Here is an 18199-nt window from a genome sequence, read left to right as displayed (position 1 = left end):
CAGTGGGCATCCTTGGGGTGCACAGCCCTGGGCCCGGGGGACTGAAGACGCGTTTGGCCTCTGCTGGCTGCAGGGTCAGCCTGGCAACCTCTCGCCCGAAGCGGTAGCGGGCTGCCAACAAGGGAAGCAGGACCCAGGCGCCCTAGGGCACGACCCGGGGGTTGGCGCCGAGGTGGCCGCAGGAGGTGGCGCGTGCTGGAAGGGAGACGTGCACCCGCTGAGGACCCGGCGCAGGGAAGGCGGGGCTTGGGCAGCGGTCTGGCGGCCCTGCTCGCGGGACTGGGCGGGGCTGGGTCTGCGGGGGCGGGAGGCGGGGCGCGCGGTCCGGGGGCGGGGCCGCGGCGCGGGGCGGGCTCTGGCGGCAGAGTGTCACACACGCGGCGGCTCGGGAGGCGGCGGCAGCGGCAGCGGCAGGCGCCGCTGGGACGGGCACGGGCGCGCGGGCTCGGGCGGGCGCCGGCTGCCTCCCTCCTTCGCTCGCTAGCTCTCTCTCCTGCTTTTTCGCGGGTGGCAGGGCCGGACTCTCCGCAGCGCCCTCGGAAAGAAAGAAGGGGGGCCGAGGACGCCAAGTTCCCGCAGCAGCCACAGATCCCTGCCGAGGCGGAGGCTTGTGGCTCCGACGGGGCAGGAGCGCGCTCCGCGGCGGTGCGCACATTCAAAGCGTCCGCATTCGGGGTCGCCCGGGCCTTCTGCTCGCATTGGTCGCGGGCCGGGACCTTATGAGACGCGCCTGCGAGAGGCGCGAGATCCGAAGCCCGGGAGAAGAGCGGAGGAGGCGGAGGGCGGTGCTGCAGCTGCCAGAGTCCGAGAGCAGCCTGCAGGAGGCGGCGGCGGCGAGAACTTGAACTTGGCGTCAGGAGTGGGCGCCCCGGACGCCCCCCGCCGGGGCCGGGGCGCCGAGGGACCTGGGCGGCAGCGTTGTCCCCCGAATGGCCGCGGCGGCGGATCGGGCTCCCGCGCCGCGGCCCTAGGTGGCCTCTCGCCATGGCCAAGTGGCTGAACAAGTACTTTAGCTTGGGGAACAGCAAGACCAAGAGCCCCCCGCAGCCACCGAGGCCCGACTACCGCGAGCAGCGGCGCCGGGGCGAGCGACCCTCTCAGCCCCCCCAGTCTGTGCCGCAGGCAGCCTCAGCCACTTCGGCGTCCTGCGGTCCGGCCGCCGCCTCCTGCTTCTCAGCCTCGTCGGGCTCCTTGCCCGACGACAGCGGCAGTACAAGTGACCTCATCCGCGCCTATCGAGCGCAAAAGGAGCGCGACTTTGAGGACCCCTACAACGGGCCCGGCTCATCGCTCCGAAAACTGCGCGCCATGTGCCGTCTGGACTACTGCGGCGGCGGCGGTGGGGAGCCCGGCGGGGGCCAGCGCGCTTTCTCCGCCTCGTCCGCGTCAGGAGCTGCGGGCTGCTGCTGCGCCTCCTCGGGCGCGGGCGCCGCCGCGTCCTCGTCTTCATCCTCTGGCTCACCGCACCTGTACCGCAGCAGCAGCGAGCGGCGGCCCGCCACACCGGCTGAGGTGCGCTACATCTCCCCCAAGCACCGCCTCATCAAAGTAGAGAGCGCCGCAGCGGGTGGTGCAGTGGATCCCCCGGGGGGCGCCTGCTCGGGCGGTCGCACCTGGAGCCCGACGGCTTGCGGAGGCAAGAAACTGCTCAACAAGTGCGCTGCCTCGGCTGCAGAAGAGAGCGGGGCCGGCAAGAAGGACAAGGTAAGGTGCTTCTTGGCCTCACCCGAGGTTCCAGAGACACTGTTCGCACAGGGAAACTGAGGCACCACTTCAGTACCTAAACCCTACCTAAACTTCGACCTAGGACCGTGGGGCCAGGTCTCCGGTGCTGCCACTTGATTCTGCCCACTCCCTCCCGCACTCTCCCAGGTGCACCGTCCCTTCGCTGCTGCTCCTAAACACGTCCTCTCAGAGCCCACAGCCCTAGCGTGGGAGCCCCGCCCAACCTTGCCCAAGGAAGAGGGACCCAGCCAGCCCTTCCGGCTCCCGAGTAAAGTCCAGAGAGCCAGGGCTGTCACGGGCCCTCATTTTCTCTTGGGTCCCCCAGGCTTCCTCCTCCAACACACACACGATGTGTGGCTGGAAACTGAGGTCCAGAGCCGGGAGGGAATTCGATTTATTGTACGCAGTATTCTTGGTGGCAGATCCGGTCGGCTGTCCCTGAATATGTATATGTAAATCTTTCTACAAGCCCCACCCTCCATGCCTTTTTTCCAAAGCCGGGTGGCCTGTTGTGCTGGAGCGGCACTGGGAACCCCCCAGGCGAGCTTTTCTGCCTGAAATGCACTACCTCCAAGACTGCCCCACACTAATAGGGCAGTTCCTACCCCAGCACTCCCCAGGGGGTCCACCTATCAGGTGGGCTGAAAGGAGACCCACCCCTCCTCTCTCACCTTCTTCCTTCCTGACCCCTTCCCCACCGTTGGATCCCAGGGGAGAGAGGGGTCTTTGTGGTAACCCCATTCCTAATATATCAGGCCATCTTAATCCACCCCGATTAAAGTAGGTGAGTTAATTCCAGTCAGAGGCAGCCTCCTCCTCCTCTTCACACTCATGAAGGCCTCCTTCCCCCATAAAATAGTACTTGTTCTGTCTACTTCTGGTGGAAGGCAGTGTTTTGATTGAATGCAAGGCCCAGTGGAAGAGCCCACTCCTTAGGGCAGGATTGCCTGGTTGTCAGGCCCCTGCTCCCTTGTTCTCCCCCACATTCTCCTCCCAGAGGTAAACTTTTGCCCAGGACTGGGTTGATAAAAAGTCTGAGTTCCTCTTAGGACTGGATGTCTGGACAGGAGGGAGACAGGCTTCTACCTGCCAGCTGGTGCTTGGAAAGGGATCTTTTTGTTTTCTCTGAGGAAGGAGTAAGGGGATGCCCTCCTTTAATTTTTCTGCCAGATCTCCTTTCTACAGTGTCCTGGAGTATTTTCTCCCCTGCTTGTTTTGCCAGGACTGGTGGTGTGGGGAGTCTAGAGCACCCCACCCACCCGGGCACTGCCTTGGTGAGGTGGGGAGATATCCCTGGGAGCCACTGGTTGATCTAACAGGAGAACACTGAAGAGGCCCCTTGCAGTCTTATGTATAGCCCAAACTTGGCTTGATGCACAGATTCCAGAGAACCTGGAATTTGGGGGTATAGAAGGCACGAGAAAACTCTCCCAAAGGTTGCAGCTGACTTTTGGACCCTTTCCATCCCCTTCTTACCCACAATCACCAGCCAGCAGAGCAGTGCTCCTTCCTTTCCTGCTGCTAGTGGTTCTGCCTCTCACTAAAGTCTTCTTTTGTGGCTTTTAAAACTTGAGTGAACATTCTTTCCCAATTACATTTAAGACTGTTTCAAATACGAAGGAATAATGTGTTTTGTAGCTGGAATGTCAAGTGTGTTTAAGACCTGGTCTCATTCTATCACCAGATATTTCTTGTAGGTATTCTCTGTGTCCTCCCTGCAAGGTGCTAGCTACAGTGGGACCCCTTGTGGAGCTGATGTCCCCGTTGAATGCTGTGATAGGGGCTGTCGTGCCTGGTTGAATGCTGTGATGAGACCTAGTGTTACAGGGGTCAGCAAGGATACCTCAGAGGCAGAACCATTATTGAGCAGGAAGAATTGGGACCATAGATGACCTGCTACTTCTAAAGACCTGCAGGTGGTTCCTCCTCATCTAAGTTAGCCAAGTTTTAGCCAGCACTTGCTTTGTGTTCAGAGGTATCTTCGCCCAAGCCAGGAGATGAGGGAGTGAACGCTGCAGACTACACAACAGAAATCTCTGGCCTGAGCCTCAGGAGGTAAAGTCTCCATGATTGGGCAAGACCCTAGACAGGCAGCAGGTGCCAGGGGTTAGGGTCCTTGTGAGTTGAGCTCAGTGAGGGACAATGGATGGATTTGGCTGCCAGAGTGATATGGTCACCTCAGATATAACTTTTTTGGAACCAACTCTCTGGGCTACTTTTCACTACTAGGTTGTGACTTTGAACTCTTTGATCTTTTAAGAAGTTGTCCCTCTCAGGAGAAGGGATGGCAGTTACCAGATGTTTTTCTACTGAGGAGGAAAGGAAGCAGCTGGGTAGGGAGGAGGCTCCAAGGGAGGGTCTGCAAGGCTCTCTCACTTTAGAATTTGCATTATGATAAGTTCCCTACTGATCTTTGACTGCTGAACCCGGGACTACACTTGGAGAAGCCACTGATGCAGCCATGGCCTCTCTCCTTAACTGTCCGTCTGGGTCTTCTGACCTCTGCTACTTTGGGATGCAGAGAGTCCAGATGCCCTGTGTCTACCCTCTGTGTGTGGCCACCACCCCCACCCCATCAGGCGGTCAGGAGGCAGTCTGTTTTTTACATTACTTCCAGCCAGACAACTTTTGGAAGGTCAGGCACACTGTGATCTAGTCCTGAATACCTCAGAGCCTTCCTTCTGCCCCCTACCCAAGAAAACCCACTTAGCCTTCTGTCAGCTCAGCTTTCTTTGATTAGTCCTTAGGGAATTGGATGAGCCTGTCTGTCAAGCCTGGCAAATGCCCCCCTGTGTGCCAGGCCTGTGTTTGGTTTTAGCATCAAGCCTGAGTTGAGAGTTATTGAGGTGTGGAGTGGGTCTGTTGGTTAGCAGATCCTTCTTCTAGTGCTGCCCCCCACTACAGTTTATCTTTTGAGGCCTCCATTCCTGCTGACCTCAGTTCCTGTGCTGCCCTCTGTCACACACTTAGGCACCCACCTGCTCTCCCAGGTGAGTCCTGGGGCACGCATACCTAGTCACATCCCTACCAGCATTCAGTCTGGGGCATTTTCCTTTTAGAATCACTTGGAAGAGAGACTGTTTACTGTGGTGGTTCCTCCTCATCTAAGTTAGGCAACTTTTAGCCAGCACTTGCTTTGTGTTCAGAAGTATCTTAGTCCAAGCCAGGAGATGAGGGAGTGAACGCTGCAGACTACACAACAGAAATCTCTGGCCTGAGCCTCAGGAGGAAATTGAGGTGTCTTTTCAGTATTCGTTTCCCTGTGTTTTTGTCTTGAGGATTTGGGGAGATCTCTATCTAGGAGGTAACCTCGAGCTGAATCGAGAGACAGAAGTGGAATTGCACTGCAAGGGAGGGACAGCAGGCTGCAGAGAACTATGTCAGGCTAAGTGTGTACCTGTGTGCATGTAAGGGTATGCATGTGGGGAGTACATATGTGTGCATGAACATGTATCAAACCCTGGTATGTTCTTGGAAACCAGTGCTTTCATGTCATGGGTCTTGTATGGGGTAACAATGTGAGAGAGGTGGGGTCCAAACTTGGTAGTCCCTGCAGACTGGAGAGCCACAGAAGGGATGTGCTCAGAGCCATGACTGAGGAATATTCCAGCCTCTGAATAGTTGCCTACATGTGGAGGAAATGGAGCCGGAATTGGTGCAGTTGTGCTGTAGTTCAGATGAGAGATGCTGGGGGCTTTAGGTCCTGGGGGAAAACATACAAACTGTAGTAGAAATAGCATTCTTTCAAGTTGTGCCTTATTGAAGAGGAAAAAAAAAATGATAACAAAAACGGCCAGTGACTTGATGGGTCTCCTTTGGTGAGACAGGACTCACCCAGTTATGTTTTCTTCCGAAGTCTTGTTTCTTTTATTATAATTAAGTAAATGTTTCCACCACAACTGAGAAAGTCGAGATGGCATCATGGTATCCGTTTTCCTGGGTTTTAAATACATGCTAATGTGTACCAACGCTTGAGATTTTGTCAGCATCCACAAAGTTGAGTTAAATAACACGTTTTCCATAGTTACGGAGTAAATAGTATCATGTCTTTTTTTTTTTTTTTTTTCCTTTTTAAAAACATCTAGCAAAGTTTCTGAGCTGCCTGCTAGACAAGGGGAACTCAGGGAAATAAGTGGTAGCTAATTTCCAAGGATGGAGCTTCTCAATTTGCAGTTGAGTACAGTCGGCTGTGTATCCTGAGGTTCTGCATGTACAGATTTAACCAACTGCAGACCAAAAATATTTGAAAAAAATAAATAGACTTTTCCCCCTTGTCTTTCCCAAAACAATGTAATATAATGAGTATATTCATAGCATTTACATTGTATTAGGTGTTATAAGTAATGTAGAAACAATTTAAAATATACCAGAGGATGTGCATAGATTATATGTAAATCCTATGCCATTTCATAAAGGGGACTTCAGCATCTTGGATTTTGGTGTATGAGGAGGGCCTTGGAACCTGTGCCCCACAGAGATTAAGAAACAACCTATAAGCTTTTCAACTTCTATTCAGTGAGACAGTGTCACAGCCCGAGGAAAATCAGGAGAAAAGGGTGTGCAAGGGCTTCGAGGACCTGAATGCTGGCCAGGGAAGGAGAATGTCAGGAGAAGGGGACATCTGAGCTGACTCAGGCAAGGGGATCCACAGGCAGAGAAGTGTGGAAGAGGGGCTGGAGGCTTGAGAGAGAGTGGTGGGAATAGGGGAGGTGGCAGAGGGAGTTAGAGCCCACAGAGGGAAGAACATGTCTCTTGTATCTTGGTGGGGAGTTGTGACCAGTCATTTGCTTCTTTTCACATAAAATCCTTGATGTCAAACTTGATGGAAGCCAGGGTCCAATATCAGTTGTCAGTCATTCTCATTTGATTAACAGCCACATGTTTATATTCTCCAGTTGTTTAAATATCCTTGTTGGAGGGCTGGGGATCTATCTCAGTGGTAGAACACTTGCCTAGCATGCATAAGGCCCTGGGTTTTATATCCAACAGTGCAGCAACAACAATCAAGAAAGAGAGAAAGTGGGCTGGGGTAGTGGCTCAGTGCTAGAGTCCTCCAGTGGCATGGGTGAGGCCCTAGGTTTGATCCTCATATAAATAATTGTGTGCATGTGTCGGATACATATGTGTGCATACACCGCATATAAGTAAGTAAGTAAATAAATAAATAATCAATCCATTGACAACTAAAAAAAAAGAAAAAAGTCTTTGTTGGAGAAAGTTAAGAGCAGCCGGGAGTGGTGATATATCTGTACTTCCAGTGACTCTGGAGGCTAAGGCAGGAAGATCACAAATTTAAGGTCAGCCTCAACAACTTAGACCTGTCTTGAAATAAAAAGCTCTGGGGATGTGGCTCAATGGTTAAGCACCCTGGGTTCAATCCCCCATAAGAATAAAGGAAAATAAAAAGTTAGGATCAAACATGATAGCTATGGTTTGGCTTGGGGACACATTCTCTTTGATGTCCCTCCCTTGAGAATAGTGTGAAAGAAGTGGTGCATATCAAATCCAGTTCTTCCATTGGTTCTCCAGAAGGGAAATATATTCTCCAGACATCATTATAATCACTTACTTGTTTTTTTTGTTTTTTTTTTTTTTTTTTTTTTTGATACTGGGAATTGAACACAGGGGTAGTAGATCTCTGAGCCACATCCCTAGCCCTATTTAGTATTTTATTTAGAGACAGGGTCTTACTGAGATGCTCAGAGCCTCGCCATGGCTTTGAACTTGCGATTCTCCTGTTTCAGCTTTCTGAGCTGCTGGGGTTACAGGTGTGTGCTACCATGCCCAGTTTTCTTGGTTATTTTAGTCCTGACCATCATGCTAGGTACTTGGTCCTCGTACTGTGCCAGCTGTTGCTGCAGGACAAGTCACCCCAACCTCAAGTTTTAAACCAGAGGACACTAGTCCTCTTAAGGGCCAGGGCCGGATAGTAAATGTTTTCAGGCATGCAGGCCAGATGGTCTCAGGCTCCATAATGACTGGTCAGCCCTGCTATTGTAACTTGGAAGCAGTTGTAGACAGTATGTTAATCAGTGGGAATAGCTGTGTTCCAGTAAAACTTTATTTACAAAAGCAGGCCACTGGCCCAAGGGCCGTAGTTTTCCACCTAGTCTTTAAACGATAAGTTTGTGGTCCATGAGCGGCACATCTGAGTAGCTTTCCTGGTCTCAGCTGGGCTTGCTCAGACCTAGGGATCCTGGCTCGGCTTTCCTACATGTTTGGCAGGCTGATTGGATGGCCTTGGGCTGCAGCAATTCAGCCCTGTTCCTTGTGGTCCCTCATCCTTCAGCACATGTTCATGTGGTGGCAAGGTTCCAAGAAAGGGCAAAAGCCCATATGGATTTTTTTTCTTTCTTTCATTGAAGTTATTTTTTTTCTTTTCCTTTTCTTTCCTTCCTTCCTTTCTTTTTCTGGTACTAGGAATTGAAGCCAGGGACACTTTGCTACTGACCACATCCCTAGCCCTTTTAATTTTTTTATTCTGAGGCAGAATCTTGCTAAATTGCCCAGGCTGGCCTTGAACCCCTGCCTCAGCCTGGTAAATATTAGGATTACAGGGGTGTGCCGCTGCGCCCTGCAGGTTTGAGGTTGCAGACTGGTGGTACTGTTCATTCTACTGCATGCTCTTGACCAAAGCAAGTCACAGCTCAAGTCCCCAGGATTCCAGGAAAGAGGAGGAACTGGAGAGTCCCAAGGCAAAGGGCAGGGACACATGCAAGCCATTAATTAGGGCTTTCAATGGTATTCATCTACTGCAGGTAATATTACCCCATCTCATGGATAAAGAAACGGAGGTTTACAGAAGTTAATGACATACCTAATGTCACGCAGCTCCAAGTGACAGAATGAGGCTCTCGCCTGTGCAGTCTGTGCATCACCTGTATGCTTTTCATGGACTTGTTCCAGTGTTTTCCATGGTGGCAATGGCGGTAGAGGCTCAGCTGTTTACTGAGGTGTGTTGTATGTCCCCGCCTCCCCTCCGCTTACCCTTCCTCTCTGCATCCCTCGGCCTGATGGCCTGAGTGCTTGCTTCAGCATGGGCTTTAGTGCCCCTAGAAGAGCCCCAGAGCTGGCCCCTCTCCCTCTCCCGTCTGCCTTGGAGTTCCATAAAGGAGATGTTAATGCAGCACTGGAATTATTTTATAGCAAAATTCTGCACACAGAGTTGGCACATCCCAAAGGACAGCTGCACAAAACATGTGTCTTGTAACTGTCATGTCTTCTCATTCTAACACCAAGCGTTCCCTCCCTCCGAGGATCGGCCAGGCTGCATGTGCTCTGTTTTAAGAAAAGAACTGGTGGTACCTTGGCTCTTATCCACAAAGAACTTCAGTTTCCTTGAAGGAGATCAGGTGACCATTCTCTCTAATCTGACAGTCACAGAACATGACTGATGACCCTGGGATTTAACCCCCAAGACTTGACCCTGTTCTCTCCCTGTCCCCGAAGTATTTCTGAACCATAAAATTGGCTTTAAAAGGCAAATCTGAAACAGGTGTGTTTTCCTCTCTCATTCGGCAGAGTCCTCCCCTCCTGAGTTTGACATGTGCTGGGAGAGCCCAGGGGTGGTGGCCTGTGGGGAAGAGGTAGGTCACCTTTGGTCCTGTAAAATAAACGGGGGCTTGTGGCTTTGCAGCCAGGAGCTGGGCCGCTGCTGGCTGGCTGATGGCACACCCCACTGGCCTTTTGAGCCCGGGGAAAGTGGTGGGTTGCGCTTCCTGCCAGGCAGAGATTGAAATGCTACTCCAGGAGGCTGCAGTGGCCTCTGACCTGGTGACTTGTGTTTGGCCTGTGTTGATTGAGGCCACTGTTAGGAGGTGGGCAGGTACACAGATGAACCGGGCATTCCACAAGGAACTATCCTCTGGCTGGGGACACAGGAACCATGACTGGGACACAGATCTGTGTAGCAGAATTTATGTCTAGACAGAGTGGACCGACAGCCACTTGGCACAGTGGCTGTTCTGGGCAGGACCTTGATTCCGTGGAGTCAAAGGAGAAGCAGGGTGAGGATGAAGTTCATTTCAAATAAGGAAATCGAGAAAGGCTTCTCAGAGGAGGAGGCATTTGCGGAAAAAAAAAAAAAAAAGATTAGTCACTTAAATTAAGGGAGCTTTCTAGAGTAATATTGGTTATATAGTTTCATTGCACATTTTTTGAGCCAGCTGCTGTTTTGTGTTAACTCTTACTCCTCACCACGGACCTTTGAGGTAGTATTCCCTACTAGTATCCCACTTTTACATAAGAGAAAACTGAGGCACAGAGAGGTTAAGTAATTTGTCTGAGGTTATCCAGCCAATAAGTGGTAGAGATGAGATTTGAAACTGGGTCCAGAGTCTGTGTCTTTGACCACTGTGCCACATCACCTCAAGCTACACAATCTCCTGCTTGAATTTTCTCTGCATTATTTGTGGTTTGACTTAATCTTTATAAGAACCCCCTCTATTGGCATTGTAAGAGTGACTGGTTCCTACATTTATGTAAGTATTCCACAAAGGGCACTTTTGTGGCTGTAATTCATTTGCTTCTCAGAACTGCTTCCAGGTACTGGAATCCCTCTGTACAGATGGAGGCTTTGGGGAGGGGCAGAGTCTGCCCTGCCTTGAGGCAGGTTCTGGCAGAGCCAGCAGCCAGGCTGTCAATCTGGTGTTAAGTCCAGTGCCCCTTGTGCCGGGTTTTGTGAAGGTGGCTCCTCTAGAGCTAGCTCCAGCCCACAGGAAGGGTGACAGCCTGATTGATTTCCGTTTCTTTCTGTTTTGATTCTGAAACGCTTTGCTCAGACTGTTAAGGTGCAACGACAGAGACCCTTGCTTCCACAATGGAATTTTCCTTCTCTTCCTGTTTGGTATTTTCCAGTAATATTTCTATTAATGTTTCACTTTCAGAGGCACTAACTTCCTGAGGGTTTCAGCTTTCTCGACTGCTGAGCCAGGAAGGACTAAATTTTCCTTCCAATCACTCAGTTCCTTTCCATTTTCTCTGAGGGGAGTTCTCTGGGTTTCCCATTATGCCGTAAAGGAAGGATCCTGGAGGTGGGTCCAGGGGATGGAGAGAGAATTAGTCAGGGCCCTGGGGAATGACTCAGCCCCATGTTTTCCAAGCAGCACTTAATAGCAGTGGCCAGAAAGGGGTTTCCCAAGGCTGAAGAAGGGCTGCCCATGGCTTGACAGGTGGGGGAGGTGGGCCCTCTGGGTGGTGTCCTTTAGACAGGACAGAGTCTTCAACTGAGCCACCAGAGCCTGTGCCCATTCCCTTCTCCTTGTTTCATTGATTCCTTCAGTAGATGTTGCCGAGAGCCTGCCATGTGCTGGCCGTGTGCTGGGTGTTCTACGTGGTGTTGGGCCACAACAGTGAATAGACAGATTACAAGTCCTCCTCCCCTGAGTTTGTAGGCTCAGCTTGTCAAAGACTGTGACTCTGGAGACAGGATAAAGGTCAACTGGGCCCAAGTATGAGTGGCATGCTATTATTATTATTATTATTATTATTAGGTACCAGAGATTGGTACCACAATTGGGACCACTGCACCACACCCCCAGCTCTATTCTGTATTTTATTTAGAGACAGGGTCTCACTGAGTTACTTAGCACCTCACTTTTGCTGAGGCTGAGCTTTGAACTCTGGCTTCAGCTTCCCGAGCGGCTAGGATTACAGGCATGTGCCACTGTGCCTGGCTGGCATGCTGTTTTGTATGGTGCTCAGAGAGGGCTTTGCTGAGGCTGAGCTGGTGTGAGCCCCATGGCTCTCCAAGATAAGAGGAGAAAGCCCTGCACACAGCAGAGGCAAAGATGAGAGCAGGGAGGGGTTGTCCCAGGAGCATGGTGTCACTGAGCCTGAGCAGGACAGGGGAGGGCTAGAGGTGGGGCCTCAGGCAGGAAAGAGGTCTTTCACCTGAGCTCTGCGTTGGAGCTGGAAGGTTCTGAGCAGGGAGCCCCATGACCTGACGCAGGTTTTAGAAGGCTTGTGCTGGCTGCCTCATGGGAACAGTGGAGAGGACCCGCGGGGAGACTTCTGGAACGGGGGCACTCACCGCTGGGATGAGAGGAGGCCAGGTTTGGGTGTCCGAAAGGTAGGGCCGTAGTGTCTCCTGGCAGATCTGTAAGAAGAGTCAGGGTGTGGGGCGGGGGGCGGGGGATGAGCAGCCAGGAGCAACAGTGACCTTGGCTGGGATGGGGAAGGCTCTGGAGCCCAAGTTACAACTCAGCTGATGGAGTTGGCAGAGAGGAATGCCCTCTACCCTCCCTGAGGACCCAGCAGAGACATGGATGGCTTCCTTGTGGGGCTGCAGGAGGAACTGGAAACCACCAGGAAGAGGAGGCCACATGAGAGCAGGAGAGGGGCAGATCCTTCCACAGAAACTGAGGTTGGAAGGGGGCGGGCTGCTTGCCCTTTGTGTGGCCAGAGCTTGCTGCCTGCAGTTGTGACTGCAGGGGGTAGAGGAAGGTGATAAGAGGTCAGGTGTGAAGGGCCCGGCCTGCCACTTCTTGAGGTTACTCCACTATTCCAAATTCAAGGGGCTGCTTGGGAGGCTGAGCTGGACGTACCCAGGTTAAGGGCGAATGCTGGGATTAAGTCTCCAGGGACGGGGCAGGGCAGGGGCTGCACCGGCTCAGCACAAACACTTCAGGTAGTTGGGAAAGTTGTCCCTTATCTGGAGTTTGTGGGACTCTGGCTACAGGGAGGAGGCCAACAGCAGGGAGGAATGGGCCTCTCCAGGTTTCCTCAGCCGGGTTGGAATTCTAAAAATGAAAATGACCAGAAAGTTGACGGCAAAACGTCACCGTTTTTTGTTGGACTTGTTGGTCTTGCACTCCCAGAAAGCCAGACAGCCCTGTGATCCCTCTGATGCATTCCAAAGCTGCAGCATGTGATCTGGGGACCACGTGGCGTTGTGGGAATGGTGCAGCCCCTACCTGCCCTTCTGTGTGGGCGGCTTGCCTGGGCTGTACTCAGCCCCTTCTCAGGAAGGGGCGGGCTCCGAAGCTGAGGTGGATTTCAGGCTCATTGGTGACCTCCTCCCCTCCTTTATAACAAGAGTGAGTAAATCTGCTGCAGAAAATACAGGTGAGCAAAACCAAAATAGAAATCAACCTTAATTGTGTAATTCAAAGAAACCACTGGTAACATTTGAGTGTTTTTCCAGCTTGCCTTATTTCCCTGCATATGCATCCATTTTTTCCCTCCACAAAAATTAAGTAATATTGCATATTTTTTTTTCAAAGACATGGAATGAAGTCTACATTATCTTATGAACACCCAACAGCCACAATTTAATAGCTGAATATTTTGGCTCTCTCTCATCTTCACTAATTCAGTGGCCCTGTAATGAACATCTTTGTAATTTCATTCATTACACAGGTCTGGGATTATTTCCCTGGGATTGAACCTGATAAGAATTGTTGGGTAAAATGATAAAAATTTTGATATGTGTTTTTAGATGGTGTTCTAAAAAGGCTTTACCAATTGATGCCTGTTTGACTCTTCTCTCACAAGACTGGGGATTCTAATGCAATTTGGTTTAATTTGCAATTTCTCGGATTACTGGTGCATACGTGCATTGACCATTTGTGTTGCTTTCCAAAAATGTTTGTTTATATCTTCTACTCACCCTTTTGTACCGCAGAGTTTTATCTTTTTATGGGGTTGAACAACTTTTTGTGGATTAAGGAGTGCAGCCTCTTACCTGCTATTTGGGGTGCAGAATGTTTTCTTTTTAAAGTTTACAATTTGACTTTTGGTTCTGTGTCTGGTGGTGGCTGATGCTTACAGTGCATTTTTATCTGTTGTTAAATCGGTCTTGGTGTTCTTCATGATTTCTTGAGTGTGCTGCTTAGAAATTCTTCTTCACTCCAAATATTTACTCTAGCATATTCTTCTAATACTTTGATGGTTTCTTTCCTTTTGCATTGAAGGTTTTTTTTGTTTTGTTTTTTTTGTTTTTTTTGGTACTGGGAATTGAACTCAGGCTGATCTTCCACTGAGCTACATCCCAGTCCTTTTTAATTTTTTTATTTTGAGATAGGGTCTGGCTCATCTGCTAAGGGTCTCATTACATTGTTGAGGCTGGCCTCAAACCCTCTTGCCTCAGCCTCCTGAATTTCTGGGATTACAGGTGTGCACCACCATGCCTGTCTACTCTGTAAGTGTTAATCTGCCTGTAGTCAGATCTCCGGGTCTGAGTAGGCATCATATGTTTTTCTGATAGCATATTTCTGGACAGCTTCTCTCTGCTCACTCTACTTCTGCCTGTATTCCTTCAAGTGCCTCTTTAGACTTAAATATTTTGATTCTGTCTTGCCCTGACTGTGTTTAGGTCTCATTGGTGATTATGATAATGATGACGAAGGCTTGTCTTTATAAAATGATACCTTTCCTCTGCAGATACTCATGCACTTATTACACGGCTCCTGACACATGAGGGAAATAACCAGGTATTAGCACTTCATCTTTGGATGCCGCACCTGATGTGGTGGATGGGGTGTGACCAGGAAAGCCTCCTCTCCCTCTGGCAGAGTCAGCTTCCCCTCTGGGGCCACGGGGCCAGGCTGCCTTGGTGTATTTGGGGTGGTCCATCACTGGAGTCCCCCCTGCGCCCTTGGCTTTAACTGAGACACTCTGTTTCATCTTTCTCCTGGAGGCTTTGTGGTGGAAGAGGTGTAGCCTTCAGTTGTCCACGGAGCACGGTGTTTAGATGCCAGTCAGGCTCCAGCAGTGAGGCTGAGACCTGAGGGATCCCCAGCCATGATTACGCCCAAGTGGTCTAACTCAGCCTGGAAAGGCCCATGAGTCTCCAAGGCAAGATGGGAAGAGGTCCATGCCCCCACAGAGAGGCAGGTAAATGACTTGCAGAGTGGAGAAGGGATGTATTTGAGCCCAAGGTGGGACAGCACTGGGAAAGTAGCCTGTAGTGTGTAGACTTGAAGGATGGGTAAGACTTGAAGGTGTGACCTGTGGGAACTCCATGACTTTGGTCACTTAATTTTTTTTTTTGTACTAGAGAATAGAACCCAGGGGCACTCAACCACTGAGCCACTTCTTCAGTCCTTTTTTGTATTTTATTTAGAGACAGAGTCTTGCTGAGTTGCTTAAATCCTTGCTAAGTTGCTGGGGCTGGCTTTGAACTCACCATCCTCCTGCCCCAGCCCCCCAAGCCTCTGGATTACGAACATGCGCCACCATACCTAGCATTAGTCACGTAATTTTTCAACACCTACCAAAGTCCAATCCGAGAGGGACTAATTAAAAGTTCTTCCTCCACCAGCCCCCACCCAACCTTTGCTGTCCCCTTTCAACCCAGGTGTCCTGCAGCTTCTATTAGTGAGAGACAATGACGCCTAGACTGCTGGGCCTGTTCCTCTTTTCTGGCTCAGGCCAGTCAGACTGATGCTTCCTGCAGGGTCTGCTTTGGGGCTGGTGACCTTAACGAGTTGAGGCAAGAGGAATGGATTAAATCCAGGAGTGTTGATGGGGAATAAATATAGGAAAAATGTGGGGTTTTGAACACTGATGAACCTTTCTGCGGTTCTGAGAGGCTGGGGGCGTTTACCCAGTTCACACCATGTCATCGAACCTTGGGCCAGCCCTCGCAGCACCTGGAGAGCAATTTTCAAAAATACCGGTTTGCTAGGCTCCCACCCAGGCTCATTAAAGCATGATTTCTGAGGGTGGAGGCTGGATGCCAGTATTTTTGGAAGCTCCCCAAATGATGGAGACCTGCCACCAAGGCTGAAATCTGCTGTCTTAGGCCTTTGGGACCCCAGGAGACCCTAGGGATCTCCCAGTTTGGCCCTTTTCCAGCCATACTTGAAAACCTCAATGATGAGCACATTTGTCCCCCACCAACAGGCCCCTTTACTCAGTGGGAGTTGGAAGCTGCTTCTGATGCCACTCCAGTTTCTGTTGAGTGCCTGACATTTATGGGGGTTCCATCGACTGCCCTTCTTGTCTCTAGAGATTCTATTGTATTGGTTTGGATCTTTGAGGTCCAGTAGAACAAGTGACCTTGTTTCTCCCACCTGGGGTGTGTTTGGTGTTTTCCACGGCAGAGGAGAGCTGCGGGCTGTGACGCTACCCCACAGGGCCAAGTCCTAGCCCGGGCACCAACTGCCATGGGCAGTGACCCTTCAGTATCTCAGGAGTAGAGACCCCTGATGGAGCTTCTGTCCAGGAGCTTCCTGTGGGCTGAAAGTGACCGGCCAGAGCATATTCTTAGGGAGTGCCCTGAGGTGGACACAGTGTAGATGTAGATGGGTAACTGGGTAAGGAGCAGGGTCATGTTCACTGGAGGATTTGGGGAATCTCAGCAGAGAGAGGAGGGGAGCAGGCAGGCCTAGATTCTAGGGGAGCAGGTGGGACCTGCCATCTAGGACTTTAATCCTCAGTAGGAAGCAAATGAGGCAGAGGTTGCCTGGCTGAGAGTGGCATGGTGACAGGGGCTGGGCATTCTGTGTCCTTGCCGGGGCTCGCCAGGTACCCAGAGTTGTTGGTCCTCACACTATAGACCATAATGGTGCTTACTGGGGCATGAAATGAGCACTGGCTCTAGGGTCCATCATCCTGAGGTCACATTGCTAGCCCTGCTGCTTGGAAGCCTTGTGACTTGGGACAACTGGCTAGGTTCTCCATTTGCCAAGTGGGGATAGCGATGGTGTTTCCTGACCACTCGCTTAGCCTTGGGCCATGTTTCACTTGCTGTGTTTCATCTCACAGTGGGTCTTTGAGGTGGTGCCATAAGACTCTCCATTTTATTGAAGGTAAAATATTTAGGAGATGAAGTTTGGGGGGGTGGAGTACGCGGGCCACTGGAGAATCAAATAAAATTGTTAGTCTCAGTGGTGGAGCACAGTGCCTGGAGTATGGGCAGAGCTTCATGAATGTTTTATAATATTTTGTCCTGGGCCTCAGTCCAGTTTCCAACTCTTAGCCACAGTAAAACCAGTGGGGCTGCCCTTTCAGGCCCATTGTCCTCAAAATGTGACCCTGCCCTTATCTGATGGGTCAGTTTGTGGTTGACATATGCTTCCCCACAGCCAGAGAGTAACAGGAAAAGCTCTGCCTGGAATCAGAATCGCATTCTAAGAGCTTCGAGTGTGTTAACTCCGGGATCCCCACAACGCTGCCTACGAGTGGGTTCTGTCAAGTGTCCCATCTTACAGATAGGGAGACTGAGACACACAGGTGACACAGATAGTAGCAGGCAGAGCCGGAGCTGGGTGTCAACCCCTTGCCATCAGCCTGGCTCCTGTGACTGCCCTTGACCTCTCTGTGCTATACAGATGTAGGGGACAGTAACAGGACAGCTGTGTGTCCCATGGTGGTCACAGAAATATGTGGCCAGAGCCATTTAGAAGCCAGATCACTCTACCACTGATGAAGTGTCTGGTTTGGGCTGGACACGCTCCATGTGCATTTTGACAGGATAGTGCTGCCAGAGAAGCTTCAGGGAAGACTTCCTGGAGGTGGTGGCCTAGGAGCTGGACCTTCATGGATAGGGAGGGAGGGTTTTTGTATTTAAACACTGGTGGATGTCAGGAGAGCATTCTGGGAGGGGCTGTGAGTGATCTCTAGGTACTGAAGGAGAGGTTGGAATGGGAGATGAGGTTTTCAGGCCAGGCCGTGAAGTTTGGCCTTTTATTCCGTGGGTGATGAAAGGTGGTAGACGTGACGGGGTCAGGTCTGGGCTTTAGGAAAACCTGTGTTTCTGCAGCTTCAGAGGGTGGGCTGTGGGGGTGGGGGCCCCAGGCCAAGCCTGGAGGTAGGAACCCCAGTTAAGAGGACATCAGATGCAGTCGCCAGGGCCAGCAAGGGTCTGACCCTAGTCTGCATCCTTAAGCCCTGAAATACTGCACCTGACAGCTCAGGCAGCCCTCAGACGCCTCTGGGTAATGGAGGAAATTGACTAGCGCTTGTCAAGAGATGGGTTTTTCTGGACTGCTCCTGTCGATAGCCAAGATGCCCTCTGTGGGAGTTGGCGAGTTACTCTGCCCCCAGGGAATTTGTCCCCATTCTATCAGAGCCTGAGGAAGCATGCTGGGACCTAGAATCTGGGTCAGGGTGGTGACGCGTCAGCTCCTCCAGGTCCCACTGACAGGGACCCTCGTGGAGAGGGACAAGGCAGCCTGTCATGTGGGACTTGGACGGGTGGGAGCAGCTGTGTGTGCTCTGAAGGTGAACCCAGCTGGGACTGGAGGTCGTGCCCTCCATCTGATGGCTGCACCACCTGAGCCACAGGCATTCTGAGGGGCCAGAGCTGCTTGAAGGAAGCAGGGCAGAGACTGCTGGTGCATTGCTGAGAAAAGAAGGAACAAGGAGCACACCCCCAGGGCCCACACCAGCATGCAGCCTCTGGACGGTGTCCTCCTGAAGGACAAGCTCTTTGAGAAACAGTAAGTGCTGGAGATCCTTCGGGTCCCTGGAGGGAAAGAAACCTTAGCCCCCGTGAAGATGTTTGCCGAGCTCCATCAAACAGCCCCCT

At 51.4% G+C, this 18199-nt stretch overlaps 1 protein-coding gene across 1 annotated transcript in view; it reads left to right on the top strand.

Annotated features, from left to right (window-relative positions):
* The first annotated feature begins 414 nt into the window (after positions 1-414).
* The window catches only part of Shb (SH2 domain containing adaptor protein B), a 129024-nt gene continuing 111239 nt past the window's right edge, over positions 415-18199 (top strand). Inside the window, exon 1 of the mRNA XM_026379966.2 lies at positions 415-1704. Within this exon, the coding sequence (XP_026235751.1) occupies positions 985-1704 (720 nt within the window). The 5' untranslated portion in view covers positions 415-984. The remainder of the gene's footprint in view (positions 1705-18199) is intronic.

Source organism: Urocitellus parryii, chromosome 4 (genome assembly GCF_045843805.1).
Source record: "Urocitellus parryii isolate mUroPar1 chromosome 4, mUroPar1.hap1, whole genome shotgun sequence".
Taxonomy (NCBI): Eukaryota; Metazoa; Chordata; class Mammalia; order Rodentia; family Sciuridae; genus Urocitellus; species Urocitellus parryii.
Note: the sequence above shows the minus strand (reverse complement) of the source record. Positions and strands in the feature narration are given on the sequence as shown.